Source organism: Schistocerca piceifrons, chromosome 3 (genome assembly GCF_021461385.2).
Source record: "Schistocerca piceifrons isolate TAMUIC-IGC-003096 chromosome 3, iqSchPice1.1, whole genome shotgun sequence".
NCBI classification, from domain to species: Eukaryota; Metazoa; Arthropoda; class Insecta; order Orthoptera; family Acrididae; genus Schistocerca; species Schistocerca piceifrons.
Genome location: NC_060140.1, coordinates 344,935,317 through 344,953,589, shown reverse-complemented (window position 1 = coordinate 344,953,589; position 18,273 = coordinate 344,935,317). Strand labels below are relative to the sequence as shown.

General features: G+C 38.3%; 1 protein-coding gene across 1 annotated transcript in view; it reads right to left on the bottom strand.

The window, feature by feature from the left end:
• Positions 1-2,033: 2,033 nt before the first annotated feature.
• The window catches only part of LOC124788648 (probable tubulin polyglutamylase TTLL9), a 105,508-nt gene continuing 89,268 nt past the window's right edge, over positions 2,034-18,273 (bottom strand). The window contains exons 8-9 of the mRNA XM_047255923.1: positions 9,346-9,464; positions 2,034-2,154 (exon numbers count right to left, since the gene is read on the bottom strand). Of these exons, the coding sequence (XP_047111879.1) occupies positions 2,075-2,154; positions 9,346-9,464 (199 nt within the window). The 3' untranslated portion in view covers positions 2,034-2,074. The remainder of the gene's footprint in view (positions 2,155-9,345; positions 9,465-18,273) is intronic.

Below are 18,273 nucleotides of genomic sequence, written 5' to 3'. Positions count from 1 at the left end.
TAAGTCTTTCCGCTCCCGGGATTGGAATGACTCCTTACCCTCTCCCTTAAAACCCATATCCTTTTGTCTTTCCTTCTCCTTCCCTCTTTCCTGACGAGGCAACCATTGGTTGCGAAAGCTAGAATTTTGTGTGTATGTTTGTGTTTGTTTGTGTGTCTATCGACCTGCCAGCACTTTTGTTTGGTAAGTTTCATCATCTTTCTTTTTATATATATATATATATATATATATATATATATATATATATATATAAGCTAGCAAAACCCCTTGGTTGATTTTACTAAAACTATTAAATACCAGTACTTTAGTTAACTATGCATACTAACATATGGCCCATAATCTAGGTGCATAATTAGATAGATACATGGATGAAAGAAGTTTGGTTTTATCTAGGAATGGCTGATAATTATGAATTCTTGTTTAGAGAGTTATGAAGCAGACCTACAGATTTGAGTAAAATTCCAGATATTCATTACTACTGTAGAATCTGTCGTTTATTGGTAGAATTTTTAGTTATTTTTTGAATGTATTAATGTTTGGTATTTTTTTGATGCCATCTCTCAATGCACTGTACAGAATTTTTGGCTTGTAAACAGCACTGTCCTGATGTGTTGATTTTCTGTGCACATCCCTATGACAGTCATCCCTATGACACATCCAAAAGAGCAGACACCATATGCATATAAGTATATAGTTCTGGCAATACTGGCCATGACCTTCTTCTTCTGTGTGGATGCACACATATTCCCGGAACTCTTATGGGACTTGGTAAGAATGTCTTCCATGAGTAATGAATGTGCTGGGGTGGGACACTACAAATGTAGTGTGTGGATATACAAGGTGAGAATGTGGGTCTCGCAGGAGGTGTGCATGAGATAGTACCTGCAGTCGCACTATCCTCTGTGCCCTCGGTGGCTCAGATGGATAGAGCATCTGCCATGTAAGCAGGAGATCGCGGGCTCAAGTCCTGGTGGGGGCACACATTTTCACCTCTCCCCATTGATATACATCAACGCCCGTCAACAGCTGAAAGTATTGCATTAATTCTGATAACATTAAAAGTGGCAGGTATTCATCTGGGTACAATATGTTTTTCTTACAAACAGCACTACATTTGCTGATGATATGTATTGAGAGCCAGAGATCTCTATATAAATACAGAGAGAACAAGAAGTCTCAGAACATTGATTACAGACACATATTACAGTATATTTCTGGCTCTCCATACATATCAAGACAATTATTATCTTTTCCATGTTAGGCATGTTGCAAAGTCATGAAATTAATTACCCCCTCTCCTGGTATATTTTGTAATTTGCTACATAGTCATGGAAGAATTTTTTCCTAAGTACTTGAGTGAGTTGTGAGCAGCATGTGATTTGTCAGCTTATTCCCCTGTCTTAAAATTTGGTGTTGCACAGTTTACTGGTCCGCAAGTGGTTTGCACCTCAATACCTCCAAGAGATAACTTCTGTGGTCATGAGTACACATGGATAATGAGTTTTGGCATTAGCATTTCTTTATAAATAACTGTTCAACCATGAGTAACAGCACAGGTTGGGGCTAGTTTAAAATGAAGAATGTCAGTTATGGGAATCCATCTGTAGATCTTACCATCATCAATCTCCACCAGCACTTAACTTTACCACCAACAGACAGATGTTGGAAAGGGTTACAATAATTGCCTCTTTTTCACCTAAGATTTAATTTTAATGGGTTGTTGTTTAAACAGTCAGGCTTGTTTTCCATATTGATTTAACTCTTCAGTGACTTTTTGATGATTGATTGTACTGTTTGTAGTGAAGCTCTACTAACTGTGTGTCATTTTTATTTTACACAGTTACCATCCTATTATCAAAATGTATAGGTGACTTACATAATGAAAAAAATCTCTTTTCCACTTTTAACAAAATTTATTGCTTAACAAATTTGTGGGTAACAAAATTTATTGTTTCACAAATTCATGAATATATAGGCCTTCCAACACAGAGCAACTAATTAATTCTTGTGGCATAAGGCAACAATTTTAAAAAGACAGTAGAAATGACAACTTCAACCACATTCAGAAATTCATCTATTTAACTGCAGTAGACCTTGTCTTAGCTGCTTTTGACCATATCTCCAACAGCTGCTTCTGGCGATTATTCTCACACCCTGCATATTGAAAAAACATTAATATGAAATTACAATGAGAAAAATCACAAATGAAATGTTAATAGATAGATGTGCAGTACTTTTATAAGAATTTATCAATACATTTTATTAATGCTCTTTGTGTAGGTGCCATGGCACTAGGGGAATAAACTGTCAATAAACCACTTTTGTAACAATTAAAATATCTTTATTAACACATCATATTTCAGAATGTGATACTGAATGTTGATTCATAAATCCACTGTTGCATTAGATCTTTGTTCCATGTAACGCAATCTGCAAGCAAATAAGTAACTGAACAACATATTTTAGTAGATTGGCTTTTCAGCTCATAAGTAGAACAATATGCAATTTCAGCTGCCTACACTTGACACTTGACACTTCTCCAGTGTTCATAACATACATGAGTAGGAAGACATCATTGTAAAAGATAAGATATTTGTAAAAAAACTAATATTTTTTTTCCACTTTTAACAAAAATTGATTCTTCACATATACATGCCTATACAGTATGTTTCCAACCTTTAGTGTCAAAATTTTACATATGATAGAGGATCATAAACTGACTCGTTTGAGATAAAGGATTGATTGTCAGAAATAAATATTTAATTCTCTCTTTTTTTCTTTTTGAGGTAAAGAACCTATGTGCTAGAACAGCAATAACAAGTATTCAAAGTGATGAACACTCAATGAATGCTTTACAATTGGAGTGCTACACTGGACAATCCATTTACAGAAATTAACCATGACCTCACAATTGTTTTGCCAAAGGCCTTGCGTCCATGGTAACACTGGTTCCCATCAGATCACCAAAGTTAAGCGCTGTCGGGCTGGGCTAGCACCACTTGGATGGGTGACCATTCAGTCTACCAAGCACCGTTGACAAGTGGGGTATACTGAGCCCTTGTGAGGCAAACTGAGTGGCTACTTGATTGATAAGTAGTGGCTCTGGTCTCGTAAACTGACATACGTCTGGAAAAGCGGTGTGCTGAACACATGCCCCTCCATATCTGCATCCAGTGACACCTGTAGGCTGAGGATGACACAGCAGCTGGTCAGTACTGTTTGGCCTTCCATGGTCTGTTTGGACAGAGAGTTCACAACTGTTTGAACCCATTGCTTGCACATAATGTTTATGACAGTGGTGGAATTGTTCCCACACTGTATTCTTCCTAGTGTCAATTTCAGGAGAAAGTGGACAGCTGCTTATTAATGAATCTTCTACCAAACAATCCAAAACTCTCTCCTAAAATTCTATTGTGTGTGCAGTTCTGAGTTGACAATCTTGGCTAGTTCTTTGTTGTTTTCATGATTCAGTTTCTTGTAAATTTCTATCATCAGTGACATGTTTCCTCCATTTAAGATGAAACTTTCCTTTATGCATTTTTCTGGTTTCTGAGTGCAACGTCCTAAGGCACCATACATTAAATCTGTGTCTTTATGTTCCTAAAAAAAGCAGTGCTGCATTTGTGGCAACCAGTCTGCACTATAAAAAGTGGTAAGGTCCACCATGGGTGCATCACAGACAATACTGTGCAATGTTTTTCTTATAAAATATGGTGTCCTACTACTCATGGAGCAAGTGTCCACATACATGTATACAGATTTTATTGAGTGTTAGGACAAAGGTCTAACACAATAATGCATAAGCCTATAGGTCTAAAAATGTAATAATGCATTCTGAATCAAGTGTGTCAGTGAAGGTACTTCAATTTTACCAGAAGTATGTTACAGAGAAAATACTCCAAGTGGTATGGAAAAATGTTAAAACATCAAGCACTAACAAGATGCACAAATTTAGTCGAAATATTTCTTTTGTTGTAATTTTCAATAATAAAATTCCTCAACAGAGTACTACTTTTTTTATACACAAGTATAACAGCTGCTTCTATAATTGAAAAACTAATCACAAAACTCTTTGGTAAGTATGTTTCCTTAAATGGATTTCGCTCAAGTTTTGATTAAAAATTGTTCAAAAAATTGAAATTTTGCTTGTTGACATGAAAAAACTTGTTTACCTGTTTCCTTGCATAAGCAGAAATCTGTTTATGTATGATTCTGTTCTTTCAACAACAAAAATTGTTGAGTCCTATTAAGGATATTCACTGTATTACCAGTTTGTAACTTACTACATATTTACTAAAAATCTGTTTGGTGCTAATTCGTTTTCTATAACATTTAAGATATTTGTGATGCATGATCCCATTCTGACATTCATTACTGTGTCGAATATATGCTCTTTAGTGCTTGTTCTCTCAACACTAACAAGACCAGGGCTCAGATTTCAGTTGTCCAATTATTCTCTCACACTTAAAAGGTGAGTAATATCTAGATAAGATTTAGTAGGGGAACTGTAAATGAGGAATGTAGTCATGCACAACTGGTTTACAGGGATTATTTAACTACAGTATTGTACAAGCAATATTATACCTGCATGTTAGAGAAGGAGACTGATCTGCTTACTTTTCATAATTTGACCCTTTAAAAATACACTCCTGGAAATTGAAATAAGAACACCGTGAATTCATTGTCCCAGGAAGGGGAAACTTTATTGACACATTCCTGGGGTCAGATACATCACATGATCACACTGACAGAACCACAGGCACATAGACACAGGCAACAGAGCATGCACAATGTCGGCACTAGTACAGTGTATATCCACCTTTCGCAGCAATGCAGCCTGTTATTCTCCCATGGAGACGATCGTAGAGATGCTGGATGTAGTCCTGTGGAATGGCTTGCCATGCCATTTCCACCTGGCGCCTCAGTTGGACCAGCGTTCGTGCTGGACGTGCAGACCGCGTGAGATGACGCTTCATCCAGTCCCAAACATGCTCAATGGGGGACAGATCCGGAGATCTTGCTGGCCAGGGTAGTTGACTTACACTTTCTAGAGCACGTTGGGTGGCACGGGATACATGCGGACGTGCATTGTCCTGTTGGAACAGCAAGTTCCCTTGCCGGTCTAGGAATGGTAGAACGATGGGTTCGATGACTGTTTGGATGTACCGTGCACTATTCAGTGTCCCCTCGACGATCACCAGTGGTGTACGGCCAGTGTAGGAGATCGCTCCCTACACCATGATGCCGGGTGTTGGCCCTGTGTGCCTCGGTCGTATGCAGTCCTGATTGTGGCGCTCACCTGCACGGCACCAAACACGCATACGACCATCATTGGCACCAAGGCAGAAGCGACTCTCATCGCTGAAGAAGACACGTCTCCATTCGTCCCTCCATTCACGCCTGTCGCGACACCACTGGAGGCGGGCTGCACGATGTTGGGGTGTGAGCGGAAGACGGCCTAACTGTGTGCGGGACCGTAGCCCAGCTTCATGGAGACAGTTGCGAATGGTCCTCGCCGATACCCCAGGAGCAACAGTGTCCCTAATTTACTGGGAAGTGGCGGTGCGGTCCCCTACGGCACTGCCTAGGATCCTACGGTCTTGGCGTGCATCCGTGCGTCGCTGTGGTCCGGTCCCAGGTCGACGGGCACGTGCACCTTCCGCTGACCACTGGTGACAACATCGATGTACTGTGGAGACCTCACGCCCCACGTGTTGAGCAATTCGGCGGTACGTCCACCCGGCCTCCCGCATGCCCACTATACGCCCTCGCTCAAAGTCCGTCAACTGCACATACGGTTCAAGTCCACGCTGTCGCGGCATGCTACCAGTGTTAGAGACTGCGATGGAGCTCCATATGCCATGGCAAACTGGCTGACACTGACGGAGGCGGTGCACAAATGCTGCGCAGCTAGCGCCATTCGACGGCCAACACCGCGGTTCCTGGTGTGTCCGCTGTGCCGTGCGTGTGATCATTGCTTGTACAGCCCTCTCGCAGCGTCCGGAGCAAGTATGGTGGGTCTGACACACGGGTGTCAATGTGTTCTTTTTTCCATTTCCAGGAGTGTACCTGCTCCTGGGTAATAGCCAATATAGGCTTAGCATTTCTTTAAGTGGATGCATGGCGGCAGCAGTTGTTGCACATCTTGCTGGTCTCAGTGAACAACAATTTTGTTAAACATCTAATGCAGCAGTTATGATTTGCTTGTGACATCAGAGCATAATGCTTCTTACACATTGGTAGCATGTTATGTGACACTTTCCAGTATGATTGTATACTCAATAACCAGATGAAGGAATAATAGTGGCTTTATTGTATGTTGTGTATAGTGTGTCTGATGTGAGTACAATCTAATAATAATATCATATGACTGTTGAGATAATGAGAAGTGCAATATGATGGGATATCAGTTAATGATAGTATTTATACTCATTTTTCTATGCAAGTAATCTGCCTTGGCTTTGCATGGACAGCACAAAGTGTTTCTGGCTGGATGACATGTCTGGTATAATAATAATATTGTTTATGGGCCACTGCTTACAGTTACACATAAAAGCCAGAGAACAACATTAGGTAACAGAACATCATTACTTTCATACAACTAAATGGTTTACACAATGCATACCAGGAAAAGCTCTCAGGAGGCATGAATGTTATCTGTTTCGTATTTAATTAGCATTTGGAGTGACTTTCATGGTAATGACTGGAGGACATCATGATTTAGCTTATATGTCTACAACTAAGGTAAGTATTCTGTGTTCTGTGCAAATCATGGGTGTATGGGTGTGAATGATTGGATACATCTTTTAATGATGTAGGAAAAGAGAGACTGCTACTTATTGGGAAGAATACACATCAAGTTGCAGACAGGTGTGATTAAAAGACACTCACATGTAGCAAATGAACACATACAAACACACACACACGATTGCAAACATAGAAGATAGAGCAGGCCGTTTTTACTGGCAAAGGCTGTGGCCAAAAGCTATATGTGAGTGTCTTTTAATCATGCCTGTCTGCGACTTGATGTGTCTTCTTTATGGTAAGTAGCAGTCTATCTTTTCCTACATTGTTGATATTCCTATCTAGCATATCATGTAATGGAGCCTGGCTAAGTGGATCATGTCTGGAGCCCACAAAAGAAATAAAATGAAAAAGAAAAGCCTGATGTAGATCTTTAACCCACAACAACATTGCTCTTGTCAAGCTCAGTATACACAGATTCATTGTAAGGACTCACTGCCACAATAATTTGTCAAAGACTCTTTGTGGTGCATTTTTTCACCCTGCCACTCAGAGGGATGTGTGTGCCTCTACGGTTGATTCAAGAAAAGTAGAAAGCTAGAAGCTAAATCATCCACTGCACTGCTGTAGAAAATTTCTCTATGTAAACTATCCAAAGCAACGTTACTTGGGGAAGTAGTGTATTGAAAAACATTTTACTTTACACACAAAAACCTAAAAACCACAGATTATGGATTCACATTTTTTTTGCTATGCATTTGTTGTTGGTCATATATATTACAATATTTTTACATTAAGTAACTCACTACTCATTGTTGAAAGTATTTTCAGTGAAATATGAGTGCAAATTGCAATTGCCAGTCTGATGGAAGCCCATATTGGAACTCCAAATTTGTTTTCTTTTTTCAAACTGCATCCCTCAACCATCTGTAGAAGCTTTCACAATCTTCTATCATTACGTGTACAAAAATTCTGAATCCTGCTCTATCTTCTATGTTTAAGTTGTCAAGAATATTGTACTCATATCTATTTCTTTCTTCAAGAAGCTTCTACTTTTTGGTTTGTCCACTTTAGGTTATACATTTTTGCAAATAAAATGTAGCTGAAAATGACTTTTTTTAACAGCCATTAAAGATCTGCATCTGTTTCTCATCACTGGAGATTTGTTTACCAGAAAAGCGTCCAAACAAACAATATCTGAACACATGAAGGTGCATTCTCACTGACCAAACCATGCTGAACACATTCTGCTTGTCGTTGGTACATCAAAGGAAATGGAGAACATTTACTCAGTTTGAACAGGGTGGTGTTGCACTGTGCAGAGCTGTGCTTCCAAGGAGTTCCGCTGTTCACAGATAGAAGGGAATGGCATTGTTCTCACAGCAGTGCTGGACTTTAATTCATCATAATTCTGTCAATTTGCATAAAATATTTGTAAATTATATGCACAAACCTTCCTCTGTAAGAATGGCAGCAGGGTGGTTATCAATTCATATATGCATAGTCATAAGTATGTTTTTCTCTGTACCAGAAATACTGTTTTACAAACTGGTATGTGACATTTCATCTTGCACAGCTTGTAGATAAAGTTTGTAGCTGACCTTATACTGTCCAGTGGTCATTGTTGTGAAATCACACACACATATGCCTTTAGACTTAAAGCTTCTGTTACATAAATTCATTTGTAAATGATCAGCAAGCAGAAATATTTAGAGCTGAATTAATTTAGTAGCCTCAAAACCGGCCATCTGCATGCTATTACAATACAGGGTGAACCAGAACTCAACAGACAAACTTTCTGTGATGATAGTATGCACCAAATCAATTAGAGAAGTCTGATAAACATGGGCTCTAAAATGCATACCTTAAAAGCTATGAACACTTGTTTAGTAGAAAAGATGTTTTATGCAGCAATGAAGATGAAAAGGTGCTCACAGCTCTTAAATTATGCACTTTACAGCCCATATTTACTGCACATTGTTTCTTGTTTTGGTCCATTATATCATCTCCCAATGTATGGAAAACAAAGAGCTTACATTAGGAAATATATATCTTGTAGCAGTGAAGACAAACAAGTGCTCATAGCTCTGAAGGTATGTATTTTAGAGCCCATTTTTACTAGACTTTCTCTTGTTTTTGTCCATACTATCACCTTTGAAAGTTTGTCAATCGAGTTCTGGTTCATCCTGTGTAGTCCACAGAATTTACAGTTACATAAACTGAATTGTAAATCTCAACATCTTCAATAGTTTGTAACCAAAATTCATTTCCTATTTAAAAAAAAAAAAAAAAAAAAAAAAAAAAAAAAAAAAAAAAAGACACCTGTTTCATCAGAGTATCGTAACATTCTGGTTAGTTCCTTGAAATTTTTGTGGATCCTATTCATCATAACCTACTTCAATTTGGAATCTGCTAACTCAATTATAAAAGCACTAAATTTTCACATTGAATATGTGACTAAGTGCTGGCAATTTACATGACTTTCTTTTCTACAGCAGTGTAATAGCACTCCTGATTCACTGCTATCAAATCCACAAACTGGTATGGAGTGAGTTAAAAGATGTAATCATGCACAAAAACAGTATTTTAAATTCGAATTACCCAGGTAAAGGTTTAAATATCTTGTGTCAACTTGTCTACCACCTGGAACTGGAGCCCAAAGTGGCTCTCCATTACATAGCAAGTCAAAGCCACCAACTCTTCGTTCTTTTCCTGTTAATCTGAAACAGTTCAGTAAGACAGACAGATAAAGTAGTGCACTGAATTTATTACAGATTGGCCTCATAATTATTGTCATTTATATGATGATAAACATGGGAGTTCATGAAAATCTTGCAAATTATACAAGCGAACCAAATAGGTGAACTTATCCCTTCAAAAGTTAACAATTTTAAGTGATGCAAAAAACATATTTAACTTTTTACTTACTTTCATATCAAGTATTTTACTTTTTATGACTCATTTACAATCGTTCATAATGTATTTGTGACTTTTATTCATCTAAGTATGGTATCCTATCATATGTCAAAGTATTAAATATCAGCTCAAAATTGAAGCTTTTTGTATCTTTCTCCTTCCATTTGGAAAAGATACTATTCTTGAACTACCTTTAGTTTTCCATGTTTGAAAATGAAACTCAGAAATATGAATCAAGAATTATATTACAGCATTTTACAGACTATAAGATGCACTTTTTCTTTGAAAAATTGCCGCCAAAATTCAGGTGCATCTTATACTCAAAATTAATATGAAAATGTCCAGTGTTTAATTTAAAATTCCTGCCAGTCTAAAAAATGGCCATGTATAGAATGCCATGGGAAACCAATCTCTATCTGGCAACATTGGATTCAACTGGCAGCAGCAGTGCACTGATGCGATGAAGATGAGTTGCAAGGATTCACAATCTTGCTAAAACCATCTCCCTCCTGCCCTACCATCACAAACCCAGAACACAGTCTAGCCTACATCATTGCAGTCTGTGGTACCAGTGAACATGAATTGTAAGTGATTTGTGTTACTGGTAACAGAACAATATTTTTGTTAGTAGCCAATTTTGTAATGGAAAAAAATAAAAGGTATTTATATGATGCAGGCTATAAATTGAAAGTAATAGCATATGCAGAAAATCATGGGAACAATACAGCTGAGTAGCATTTTCACCCTCCACCAACAGAAAAGACCACTTGCAATTGGCAGGCTAGTAAAGAAGAACTGAAAAAAAGAAAATGAAGACTAAATGTGCAAATAGAGGACTGAATGCAAAACAGCCAAAAGTAGAAGATGGCATATTGAAATGCTTTCAAGGACACTGTCCAAATGGCTTTGTAATTCATATAAAATGATTTAATATATTTATAAATTTAATGGGGAAATTAATGAAAAATTATATCATTGAGGACATATCATAAAAGAGAATTCCTTCAAGTTTTGTTAATGTTAGTAGACATCAACGTGGGATGCATTTGTTACCCTGCACATGTCGAGATGATATTCCACTTCTTGCCATGAAGTCACCAACATATGAGATGTAACTGTCCTAACTGCCATGATGGTTCTTTCCCATGTCTCTGATCTTTTCTCTGTACACAACTTTTTTATGTGGCCCCAAAAGAAAATGTCCAGTGGGGTCAAGTCTGGGCTTCGTGGTGGCCAAGGTATTGGCCAGCCCTGCCTATCCACCTTCCTGGAAAGTGAAGGCACTCCTAATTGTAGGCTATGTTTGGACAATGACTTTTTCGGGCTCCAGACACACGAAACACGGATCTGTTCAACAAAATCTTGAGAATGTCTTGGTCTACCTGACGATTTTGACTTTAAAACACTCCTGGTTACCTTGAATGTCTTTAGCCAATGATGGATGGTTTTTGTTGTAGGTGGTTCACCACCATACTGACTCAGTTTTCACAAGCCATATAACACACTGCACTTTCTGTTGCAGAGTACACATTGTTGCTGAGTTGCTCTGCACTGCACTGCACACATACCTGGACTGAACTCAGGGAACAGAAGAAAAAAGAACAGTACTGGTGCCGTCTCAAGGTCAAGTAGACCTGTCAACTGCAGGGGAGCCAAACTTGGAGAGTTGATGAATCAAACACCACAAACTAGAATAGGTTACGTCACTTTTTAAAGATTCTAGGACACATTAAAACTAGGTAGTTCTTTTTCAAACACCCTGTATATGCTCATAAACTGGTGCTACAATGTAACTTGACAGACATTAAGTGTGGAGTTGGTTTGTGCTACAGGTTTATAAAGCATCATGAACTTAATGTGCAAACTAAAAACAAAATATCTCAGAAAATTTCACAAGAGTGCAAAGCAAAAATATTATCTTTCCATCACTTTATTATTCAAAATTGAAAGAAAAACAGTGTGGAATTAAGTCAAATAGTGAAAATGGACAAAACTCCTCTGACATTTGACGTGCTGAGTAACAGAACTGTTGCCATGAAAGGTGCCAAAACTGTAACTACAAAAACAAGTGGACATGAAAAAATACACTACACTGTTGTCCTTCCATGTTGTGCTGATGGTACTAAACTTAATGCAATGATCATTTTCATGTGTAAACAAATGCCAAAACCTTCTGAAATAGCCAGGTGTTCATGTACATGACAAGGGTTGGACGAATGAGACTGGTATGAAATTATGGATTAACAGAGTATGGGAGAGAAGGAAAGGTACTTTACTGAAGAAGAATTCTCTTCTTTTGCTAGATCAGTTTAGTAGTCATTTAAAAAGTTCTATGAAACAGAAACTGATACAGAGAAATACAGAGCTCAGTGTTATTATGGGATGGCTTACTTCACAATTGCAACCATTTGATGTCTCAATAAATAAACAAATGAACCTTTTAAAGTGTATATGAGAGAGGAATGGAACAAATGAATGAGGCACACCATGAATTCAAGCTAAAGGGAGTTTTAAAATGACTTACAATCAAACAAGTATTTCAGTGGATAAAACAGTCATGGTCTAGAGTGAGAGAGGACATTACTGTTGAATCTTTCAAGAAGTGTGGTATAAGTAACACACTCAATGGCAGTGAAGATCAACTTATATAGGAAGAAGACAACTCCGGTATCAGTTGCAGTTGAATACTGACTTACACAACCATGATACAAGATACCGGTATACAAACAACTTTCATGAAAAATTGACTCATTGTGTACTTTTTAACATGGATTTCAGTACTCTGCTGCAAAGGTGTTTGCCATGTTACCATAGAAGTGAAGAAAGAAATAAGGAATCCTTGTGATTGTAAAAGAAAACTAATAAGTATTAGTGGGGTCTTCTTCTAAAAATTACCTAAATTTGTGAATTGAAAATGCCTTTTAGTAGCCTGCCAAGAAACAATGCTAATTGCAAATAGGTCTCTATTCTTACAGAATATTGATAACTGTTCCTCTTGCATAAATATAACTATAATAATGATGTGTTATAAAATAAACAGCAGGTATTTTACTAAATTTAGCCTGTATGATGTCATATAGTAAATAACAATTTGATTACAGCTCATTATTAATAGGCCTACAGTTTAGAGAATTTGTTCTTAACAGGTGTTTCTCTACCTTGAATCTTTAGTCATTCCTCATATCCTTCATGATCAGACATGTAGTACACAATGACTGAGTGAAAGGAAATAATCCCTTAATGACTGTTAGGATGAATTTTCTTTTGTTTAATGTGTGTGAAATGTTGCACCAAGAACTAATTTTCTGAAAATCTGCTGATTTCAAAGGATATTATCTTCTATAAAAGGAAGTATTATTTGGAAATAATCTTGTAAAGCTGGAAATATCACCATTTGCCAGAGCACATGGGAGGAATACAACAGGAAATCATTTATCCTGATCCATATAAAAGATAAGATATTCTGTGAATGTTGTCTTTCTCATGCAAGAATGAGTAAAAAGCTCTTCCAGAAGCCTACAAAAAGGGTTGTTTCCTATAGTCATTTGGATATCAACATTCAGACTATGAGACTATGTTAAGCTGTCTGTTCTACAATTTTATAGTAAGCTGACATTCGTGCTATTGGACTATACCACGAATTTTACAGTTTTGTGTAACACATGGCTGGTATGTAAATTGCATGAAAGGGCAGCTAAAACTGACAGCAGATTCTTAGATATCCTATACAGACTGTAACAAGAAATCATTTTGTATGGTCACCTTGAGCTTGTGTAGTCTGTGTTTTAAGGTGACTGACAGTACTGTCAATGACTTCATGTCTTCAATTTCTGCACTTACCAGTTGTTATACATAGGAGCTATGGAAGACAAAATAAAGAACAGAACAAGGAAAAGGAAAACCAGACAGAAGACAGGATTCCAACTTTCCATCTATAATGTATTTGTGCAGCAAATATGCGAACAAACAATGTTAGTCCAATTGGTGTTTTAGAACTGACTAAACATTCCTGGGTTTTTATGAAAGCCATGGAGATATAATTTTTTTTTCTCAAATTCATTGGAGGATTTTTGAATAGTTTTTCTCCAAGTTTTTCTGAGTCAATTTAATTTCAGTTTACCTATACAAGACTTTGTCATTGCTTTTGTACCAACAGTGTAGCTCTCACTGCTGCCATAATGACGTACCAATAACATTATTAAATATGGTGAAGCCATACCATTGCTCAACCACTGCTGTGGTAGATGAAAATGGTTCAAATGGCTCTGAGCACTATGGGACTTAACTTCTGAGGTCATCAGTCCCCTAGAACTTAGAACTACTTAAACCTAACTAACCTGAGGACATCACACACATCCATGCCCGAGGCAGGATTCGAACCTGCGACCATAGCGGTCGCTCGGTTCCAGACTGAAGCACCTAGAACCACTCGGCCACTGCGGCCGGCTGTGGTAGATGCATGCCCAGCATAATTTAACGTCAGTATGTGACTAAAAAGATCACTCTAAGTCCCAGAAGTATTATATTATATTCCTTTCACAACTCTTTTTCTGCATTAGTAATCACTTGTTCAATGACAGGTTTGTGACCATCAGTATCTGCTGTTAAGCTACAGAACTGTTGATGAAGAGAAGGCCTATAATTTGGAATGGGAATGGCTTATGCAAATAATCTATAATTCTTCATTATTATGTAATATAATTATAAAGGCATCAGATTTATCATCTAGTGCAGTTGATGAATGGTCACCAATTGAGTTGCTCTTAGTGGTTAATGGAAGCTAAAAGTTTGTGTGACAAAGCTCTACTACTGTCTAAATATTATAACATGCTTGAACCAAAGTTTTATAAATTTTTGTTTAGGTTTTCTGCCTGTAAAATGTAAGTATGATGTGGCGTCACTGGCTGGTTCAAATGGCTCTGAGCACTATGGGACTTAACATCTGTGGTCATCAGTTCCCTAGAACCTAGAACTACTTAAACCTAACTAACCTAAGGACACCACACACAGCCATGCCCGAGGCAGGATTCGAACCTGCGACTGTAGTGGTCACGCGGTTCCAGACTGAAGCACCTAGAACCGCACGGCCACACCAGCCGGCAGCATCACTGGCCATTATGATAAATTTGAAACGTAATGTCAGATGTTTTCCTTCTTAATTTCAGGCTACAGCATGGTATGGACCAGCAAACACAATATTGAGCTGAAACCTGACTCATAATCAAGGATGACTACATACTGCTGTAACCTGTTCTGCATGCAATGTGGAGCATCAGATGGCATCTCTAGCAGCCATGTTGTGGGTATCCAATGTATATATGATCACCAATAAATATTTTTTATTTAGCATTTATCATTTCTATGAAGTTTTTGAAGTTTACTTTTGTAATTTTAAATAGTATTGTATATTCAGTGTTTGTATAAATAGTAGCAATCTCTACACAGGAGACAGTTCTGTTCTGTCTGTATGTTGGTGTATGTAATAAATGTGCTTTCAGTGCTAACTGTTGTACTTTACTGATGACCCTGTTTAGCATTTGGACTTGACTGTGATTATGGTGTGACATTGTTTGGTGAAGACATAGGGTACTTCGAAACATCTACATTACCATGGCTCCAATTAGACAGTGTAAAAACTGCTGCCCGCAAGGGCAGGAACTAGAACACAATCAAGTACGAAATAAATAAATAACATTTGGATGAAAGAAAAGTAGTATGACCAATTCCCAAATGTTGGACCTATGATAGTTGCACAAGGCCACCATGAACACACATCTCTCATGTACCAGGCTATAAGAGAAGAGATACGGCGATTTATGGCAGTCAGAAACGTCAGACCATGTATACAAGAGATAGTAGCTATGAATATAGACCCATTTGTTTGGAGATAACAGAGAATATTGAAAAAGGATGTTGGATGTCTGCCACCAGTTGAACATACCAAGAGGAATAGACTACGCCAAATCGGACTGATGCCACAGTCATCAAACAAATATCCAGCATCTGACCAACACAAATACAAGTACAATGAACTCCTCTACCAAGTGTTACACCATGCAGAAGAACAAATATTTGGAGGGCAGTGGACAACATCCTGGTATGTTTCCAATATGGAAATCATACCAGATAGGTGTTCAATAAGTAATACCCCATGAAATGTCAACTATTATAATAGTCCTATTCACAGAGTCAACTGCAGACGATTATAGTTGTCTTCTAGGATGAAGACCATAGCCACACCTTGGACAAGGTTGCTGCCCAACATGTCATAGCTGTTCCCCATCACTTTACAGAGGTACCATCCACTGACTTATTCACCACATTCAGGTAAACTAAACAAGGTGACCATCTATAGAGGTGTAGCCATTACAGATGAAATCTTTCATGGAAGACAGTTATCGAGATGTCACGAAACCTTATTGATGTCATCACGATGGTCGCCAGTTGACTCAGGGACTACTTTTTCTGTAATGTCTAATGTTCTTCATTGTCAGCTAAAGTAGGCTATGTTCCATGATATGAAAGTGACTGTGCTGAATGTGGTAAATGGGAAGTATGTCCAACTGACAAAAACATGTTTTGCAAGAATGGCAGAACACAGCCCTATGAATCTCTCACTTGAACAGAATGTAGTCCTGCTGTTAATTCTTGGATGAGATTTCTTGCATGTATCAAACAATTATAGAGTGTGGAAGATCAGAACTCCTGATTGATGAATCTATTCAAACATGCAAACACAACAAAGATTGTTCGGGGTGGCTATCTGCCATTTAAGTTATTTTATCCTGCCACCACCAACAATATGAGTTCCAGTTGTCAGTCACGTTATTCAATTAAACTGCAAAGCTTTTTGCGACTGCAAAAAGCTACTCTGGCCCACAAAATATATTTACATATAGCAGCGATCATAAGCATTGCATGTGGTCAAGGCGAATTTTGGATCACTAATTGTCATGAGCATCCACAATTCTTTCCAGATGGTATGTGTAAAGGCACAGTGAAACCAATCCAGACAGGCAGCTTAGTGCCACTGACAAAGATTCGTGCACCGGTACCAGTACAGACAATGTAGTGAAGGAAACTACTATTGGACAGCCAAAAGCATTCATCCTCACTGAGGGACAACATTGGCAAGTGTTAGCTGAGCTGCAGCAATTTTCAGATGCTTTCAAATCAGGAGTGGAGAAAAGACAGACCAAGTAGCGCATGGTACAACACTGTATCAATGCAAGTGGAGAAGATGTTGCAAGATGACAGTATTGAACTGTCAGAGTGTCTTTGGTCCTCTCCTGTGAGCCTTGAGAAGAAGAAAGACAGCACAGGGCGTAAAGCATCACCCACCTTCAAGCGTATGATGGACTATCTGCTTTGGCATCTTAATTCGATGATGTATCTTTGCTATCTGGGTAACACTGTCGTTTTCTCAAAGACGTTTGAAGTACCTCTGAGCTGCATGACAGCCATACTGAAGCGTGTTCAGACTGCAGGCCTGCATCTGAATCTGAAAAAATGCCTCTTTGCCAACCAAAGGATATAAATAGTGGGGCTTCTAGTTAATGGCGATGGAATCATACCAATCTAGAGAAAATAAAAGCAGTTACAGATTTGTCGGTTCCTTGGCACATTGGTGATGTGAGGAATTTTGTCAGAAGGTGTTAGTACTACTGACGATCCAAAAAGGACCTCTATACCAAAGCACACCCCTTGAAAAAACTACTCCAGGGAGACAACAAATTTTCCTGAAATGAGGTGCAAAGTCTATCTTTCCTTGTCCTAAAGAAGACACTAACATCTTCTGCAGTCCTGGCATTTTTTGACAAAAATAATGAGACACGACTTCACACCTATGCTAGTGGCTATGGGATAGGTGCAGTTCTAGTGAAAATTCGGAAAGGTTCTGAAAATGTGTTAGATCATACTGCCAGGGTACTACCTAAGTTCAAGAGGAACTGACAACTGACACGGGGGGGGGGGGGGGGGGGGCCACGACGTTTGGATCACTGTTTTTCTTCAAAGTTTGTATACTTTTAGTAGGACAGTAAAACAACGTAATATGCAAGTAGGAAGGTGTACCACTCTGGCAATTCCTGGAAAATCGTAAAAAAGCTTTATGCGTCTATTATGTAAGTCACGTATCTGAGGTGCTCCTCATAAAGAGTCAGTGTGGGCCAGCGGTTAGCGTTCGTACTGTGCAAGAGTGTCGTGGATGAGGCAACGGTTTAGATCCAGTTTACTTTAGTTTTTAATCTACCTTTTTTCAGCGCTGTTCACTTTATTTAATTTATATGACGTTTGAGAGGGAATATAATGGAAAAAACCACGTGTATTTTCATGAAATTGTTGTGAATTTCATATGTTATTTGACCATTTACTACTTGCAATTAAATTTTCAAGGACGAGAGACAGGCTTGGAAAGCACAAGTCAAACCTCGATAAACAGTGATGCGAATGAAGTTATCCACAATCAGTGATATAGTATGTCACAGTGTGCCAGACCACAAGAGTAATATACAGTTACTCGTCGGATGTGCTCTCGACATCACACGTTGCAGGATGGTATTTGTCATACAGACATGGAAAACATAAATTGAAACACGTGTTTTTTTGCATTAC